This window comes from Eurytemora carolleeae, unplaced genomic scaffold, assembly GCF_000591075.1.
Source record: "Eurytemora carolleeae unplaced genomic scaffold, Eaff_2.0 scaffold1097, whole genome shotgun sequence".
NCBI classification, from domain to species: domain Eukaryota; kingdom Metazoa; phylum Arthropoda; class Copepoda; order Calanoida; family Temoridae; genus Eurytemora; species Eurytemora carolleeae.
In genome coordinates, this window is record NW_019397044.1 from 66,751 (window position 1) to 72,158 (window position 5,408).

At 34.5% G+C, this 5,408-nt stretch overlaps 1 protein-coding gene across 1 annotated transcript in view; it reads left to right on the top strand.

The window, feature by feature from the left end:
* Positions 1 to 5,408, top strand: part of LOC111711372 (DENN domain-containing protein 4C) — a 34,911-nt gene that overhangs the window by 22,110 nt on the left and 7,393 nt on the right. The window contains exons 31-37 of the mRNA XM_023485713.1: positions 50 to 114; positions 731 to 875; positions 1,213 to 1,339; positions 1,569 to 1,628; positions 2,234 to 2,367; positions 4,231 to 4,351; positions 4,627 to 4,680. Coding sequence (XP_023341481.1) covers positions 50 to 114; positions 731 to 875; positions 1,213 to 1,339; positions 1,569 to 1,628; positions 2,234 to 2,367; positions 4,231 to 4,351; positions 4,627 to 4,680 — 706 coding nt within the window. The remainder of the gene's footprint in view (positions 1 to 49; positions 115 to 730; positions 876 to 1,212; positions 1,340 to 1,568; positions 1,629 to 2,233; positions 2,368 to 4,230; positions 4,352 to 4,626; positions 4,681 to 5,408) is intronic.

The window sequence follows — 5,408 nt, forward strand, 5'->3', positions numbered from 1 at the left end:
CCCCCCCCATATTTGGGGATTGCTGTTATTCTTACTGTTGATTGTCTAGAACTGGTAATGGTATTGTTGGTTCTCTATCTAGTCTAGCAGGCTCAGGTCTCAAGTCTATAGCAGGTAATCCAGGGTGCTTCACGACACCTACAGTGGTAGCCGATGATGTCAATATAAGGAAGACGACTTTAGATATAAATTTTGATTTATATTAAGCTTTTAAATAGCAAGGATGCCCTAAGCCTGAATACAAAGAAAATCTGTTGATTAAAAAAGTTTTTCATTAATTACTTGTTAACTTGTAATTCGAAAAAAGCTTGGTATTGGTATAATCGCCTACCACCGAATTATCTAGATTTTTAAATTCGGATTTTTATTTGATTTGAATTGAAATGGAGTATTCAAAATACAGAAATATTTATGTTCTTGAAAAAATCCTTCCCCCTTCTCACTTGAAAATAAATTTTCCCTCAGTTTTTAAGTATGTTTAATTTTTAGGCATATTTTTAGCGTTTTTTTTCCGAAGAATTGGAAAAATAGATGATTTTTTGAGTAAAAGTACGTTCACAACTTTCCTTTTGATGTCCAGCTATGTGGTTTTCCGAAGAAATATAATAAGTCATGAAAATATGTTAAGGGGCAAACATTTTAAAAAGAACATTTCTAGCAGACAATTGTTAAATGGGTTAAGAAAAAAGGAAAAAGTTTGGTCAGGTATTTTTTCATATTTTCACCTCAGGAAGTAAAGCTGCGAACCTTGGATTGCGGAAAGGTAAGGCTCTGCTCTCTGGTTGGATGAGCCCCCAGACCCAGGTCTCAACCAAGGACGCTCTCAACACAATCAAAACCTGGTCAAATTCTGCCGCTACAAACCTCAGCAAGAAGTAGGTTTTTAACAATTTTCTAACCAGTGATCAGGATCCGGATCCGTTGGATCCGCAACATTTGGGGCTTCCTGGATCCATGGAGCCGGATTCAAGTGCAATATATCAACGAAAAACTGCACACTAAAATGTTATGCTCTCAAAACTTGTCACTAAACTGTTAAAAAAAGAGAGATTATCAAAGATGTCCTTATCTCTAAATGGTTCATCAAGTTGTTGCGTAAAAATAAGTGAAGAAAGGAAGAAAAATAATTCCTAAATTATTCGGCCAATGTTAAAAAAACGGTAAAAAAAGTTCATGACCTGGATCCGCATCATTTTTTAAACCTGTGTTCAGGTATGAAGAGATGGTGTCCCCTGCTCCTGCTTCCACTTTATCTGAACAGGAAGAGGATAAGGTTTCTCAGAGCAGCACTGACAGTAGGAGAACAGGAGTAGAGCAGCAAACGTCAGATATTCATCAGGTTGGTAGATTTTTAGAGTTTTTTTTGTTTGTTCAGTGTTCTGATTTGCTGATTTGATTCTTATTAATTTGATTTTTAATTCTTGAATAAATTGTGCAGGATACATGGTATAATCTGGCAGAAGCACTAGGAAACTATCTTTAATTCTTGAATAAATTGTGCAGGATACATGGTATAATCTGGCAGAAGCACTAGGAAACTATCTTTAATTCTTGAATAAATTGTGCAGGATACATGGTATAATCTGGCAGAAGCACTAGGAAACTATCTTTGGGGAGAAACTGTAAAGGTAAGAACTTATTTATTTAATAAATTAATCATAAGTGAAAAGTTTGATGCTTTGTGTGCAATCTGGGAATCCAGACATGAGAATTTAGGGTCTTATAAAATTTGTGTAAATATTTTTCAGGTTAAAAACCTATCTTGTCAATTGTACATGTTGTAAAAAAAAATGTCGTCTTCATCATCCAGAGGAAGGCTGAGCCCCCTCCCCCTCCCTGGAATTTCAAAAAATGATGAGTTCCCTTCTTCATGACGTCTTAATGACTAATGTTTATATTTTAAATCTGATATTTCTCGTTGAGTCACGTGATACATGATAATGATAATTTAACTACCCCGAGCCCGAAACTGAAACTTAAGACGGAGTAACGTGATGAAACCCAGTATCGGAGACCTGGCTTCATGAATGGGGTCAGGCAGTTTTAATGATGACAATGTTTTGTTTAGAAATATTATTTCATGTGGTTTCTTTTCATTCACTTTTTGTTTTCTTGTTTCTAAAAATAAAATTTACGAAAATGTTTAGATCCCAAAAAGGAAAACTCGGGAGTTTTGTACAACGATACTCTCATAAAATTTCGGCTCCATGGTACATAATAAACTGTACTGTAGGTCCCCCAGCCCCAGACCAGGAGAGCAGCTGATATAACAGAACAGTTTGAAGCTCTCTACAGTAGATCGAACCTAGAGGAGAAGGATGGGATAACTGCTATATCCGTCTATATTACTTCAACATCAAGATGCATGTAAGAATTTAACACGTCCCCCGGGCGGTGTGGTAACAGTTCGCCCAATCAAGTTTCATCCAATAACGTTTCACCCAAAACGTTTCACCCAAAAACTTTTAACACAATAAAACGTTTCACTCAATTCACGTTTCACCCAATACTATGTTTCATCCTAATTACATTTCACCCAACTCTCGTTTCGCCCAAACTACACTTACTTAAGAGTTGATGTAGTTGATACAGTTTATGATGCAGAGTAGATGCAGTTGATGTAATTGATTCAGTTGATGCAGTTTATGATTCAGCGTTGATGTTGTTGATCCAGTTTATGATGCAGAGTTGATGCAGTTTATGCAGTAGATGTATTTGATTCAGTTTATGCAGTTGAAGTATTCGATTCAGTTGATGCAGTTGATGCCGTTTATGATGCAGAGTTGATGTAGTTGATGCAGTTTATGATGCAGTTTATGCAGTTTACGATGCAGAGTTGATACAGTTTATGCAGGTTATGATGCAGTTTATGATGCAGAGTTTATGTATTTGATGCAGTTAATGATGCTGAGTTGATGCAGTTTATGATGCAGATTTGATGCAGCTGATGCAGTTGATGCATTTTAAGATGCAAAGTTTATGCTGTTTATGATGCACATTTTATAAAAACAATGAAAGGTACTGTCGACGTAATTTGAAGTGGGGCCTTTAATTTCTTAAATTCTTAATTTCTGAGTTATCGTTGTTTTTCTTTCTGAAAATTAATAATTTTAATTGCGGTTTCTCCATTAAACTAACAAAAACTTCCACTAGATTTTAAATGAGTTGATGCAGCTGATGCAGTTTATGATGCATAGTTGATGCATTTTATGATGCTGAGTTGAAGCAGTTGATGCAGTTTATGATGCATAGTTGTTAAAGTTGATTCAGTTGATGCAGTTAATGCAGTTGATGCAGTTGATGCAGTTAATGAGGCAGTTGATGTAGTTGATGCATTTGGTGCAGTTGATTCAGTTGATCGATGCAGTTTATGCAGCTGATGCAGCTAATGCAGTTGGATGTGTAATAAATCCCATAGTTATATACTTTGTACATTGTCTGTAAACCCTAATTTCGCTTATTAATAAATACGCAAAACTTGTATTGCAATAAACCTAACCCAGCTACGTCTCTAAATGACTATGTTAAACCTGTACTGTGATTGGCTTAACTACGTTGATATATATATGACACAGAACTTGTAATCAAGTCAATCAACTAAATCTGTAACATAGAAACACAGAACTTGTAATTAGGTCTATTAAATTAATCATTAAGGTAGAAAAATCTAAATGTCAGTTGTAATAATACTCCGCCTTGATTACGGTGTGAGAGTAATTGTTTCTCTGTTAGCGAATCCTGAATCGCTTTATTGAAAGATAGATATTGCTGGTATACTGTTGTAATAATACCACTCCGCTTGTTTTACAGTCAGAGAAAATATATCCTCATATAACAAAGGATATAGATAAAGTTGTGTCAGGATTGACCTTGATAGTAAAGTTGAACTGATAAGTTCTAATGCCTCATAGACCTAGGAAAGGGATTGAGTTGTACCTGTATTGATTCGAGCCTAATAGCGGTTCTAGGGGTAAGGCATTTACTACAGATGTAGTCGATGCTGTTGATGTAGTTGATGCAGTTGATGTAGTTGATGCAGTTGATGTAGTTGATGCAGTCAATGCAGTTTTTTCAGTTATTGCAATTGTTGCAGTTGATGCAGTTTATGCAGTTTATGCAGTTTATGCAGTTGATGTAGTTGATGTAGTTGATGCATTTGATGTAGTTGAAACATGAAGTTTTTTATCTGATATATTAACTGATTGAATATTTATAAACTTTATTAACTAGACAATGTGGCTGCGTCCTGTTTGATGAGGAGATAATGGCAGGTTGGACAGCTGAGGATTCTAATCTGAACACTGTCTGTTGTTGGTGTAAAAGTAGAACTGTACCCTCTCTCTCTATTCAGGTATTTAAACCCCTCTTCCCCATGCTATTGCCAAAGTCTTGCAAATAGATCAATATCAAAAAGCTAAGATGGGCGTAAAGTAACCTTAATTGTATATATTTCTATATTTTTTATTTATGCTTTTAATTGACTTTTCTGTATATTTGTTTTCTTTGCTTGTTTGCTTGTTGTATTATCATATATTGTTTGTATCCAACAAACGTCAAAACGACAGAACTAAGCGCCCTGTAAGCTTAGTAAGATATATAATTAATAACATAATTAACCAAATCAAGGTGCTGGATTACCGGGAGCATTTAAAGGATCCTCTAAATCAGGCTGAACCCAAGGTTAGTCTCCGCTTTCACTTTTTACCGTATATTTCAGATAAATTTCCCCTTCTGTATACTGTATATTTCAGTTAAATTGCCCAATCAGTTTACCTTATATCTTAGATAAATTTCCTCATCCGTATACAGTATATCACAAATCAATTTCCCCATATATATACTCATTGCTTAGGATCCGCAAGATTTTTGCTTCCTGGATCCGGACCAGCAGAAATATGCGGATGAACTGATCCGGATTTAAGAGGCAAAAAGTCCAGCAAAAACTGAAGAAAAAAATGGTTCTCTAAAAATCCAAACCTGAACAATTAAAAAAAGAGACTATAAAAATTTCTTGATTTTTTGAATGGTTCATCTAGTTTTAGCATAAAAATAAGCGAACAAAATAAGACAAAAAAATTGAAAATTCTGCTTTTTTAAGTACAGGGTGGCCAAAATGTACGGATTGTACGGATTGTTTTTTTTTAACCCAAAAATTGTACGGATTGTACGGATTTTTATCCTGGAAAATACACCGTTTTTTTAAATTTTCACTCATTTCAGCAAATTTTTCATGAAAATTTAAAAAAATTCTCGTCAAAATGAAGTTAGTTTAACTTATTTTCTGCATTTTAAATAATATTAGATTGATTAATGTTTCAATTGACAATCAAAATTCATTCATAATTTTCGAGATATGTCCAAGAAGTGTTTATTTGAGAATATGTTCCATAAGTACTTATTTGATTGCT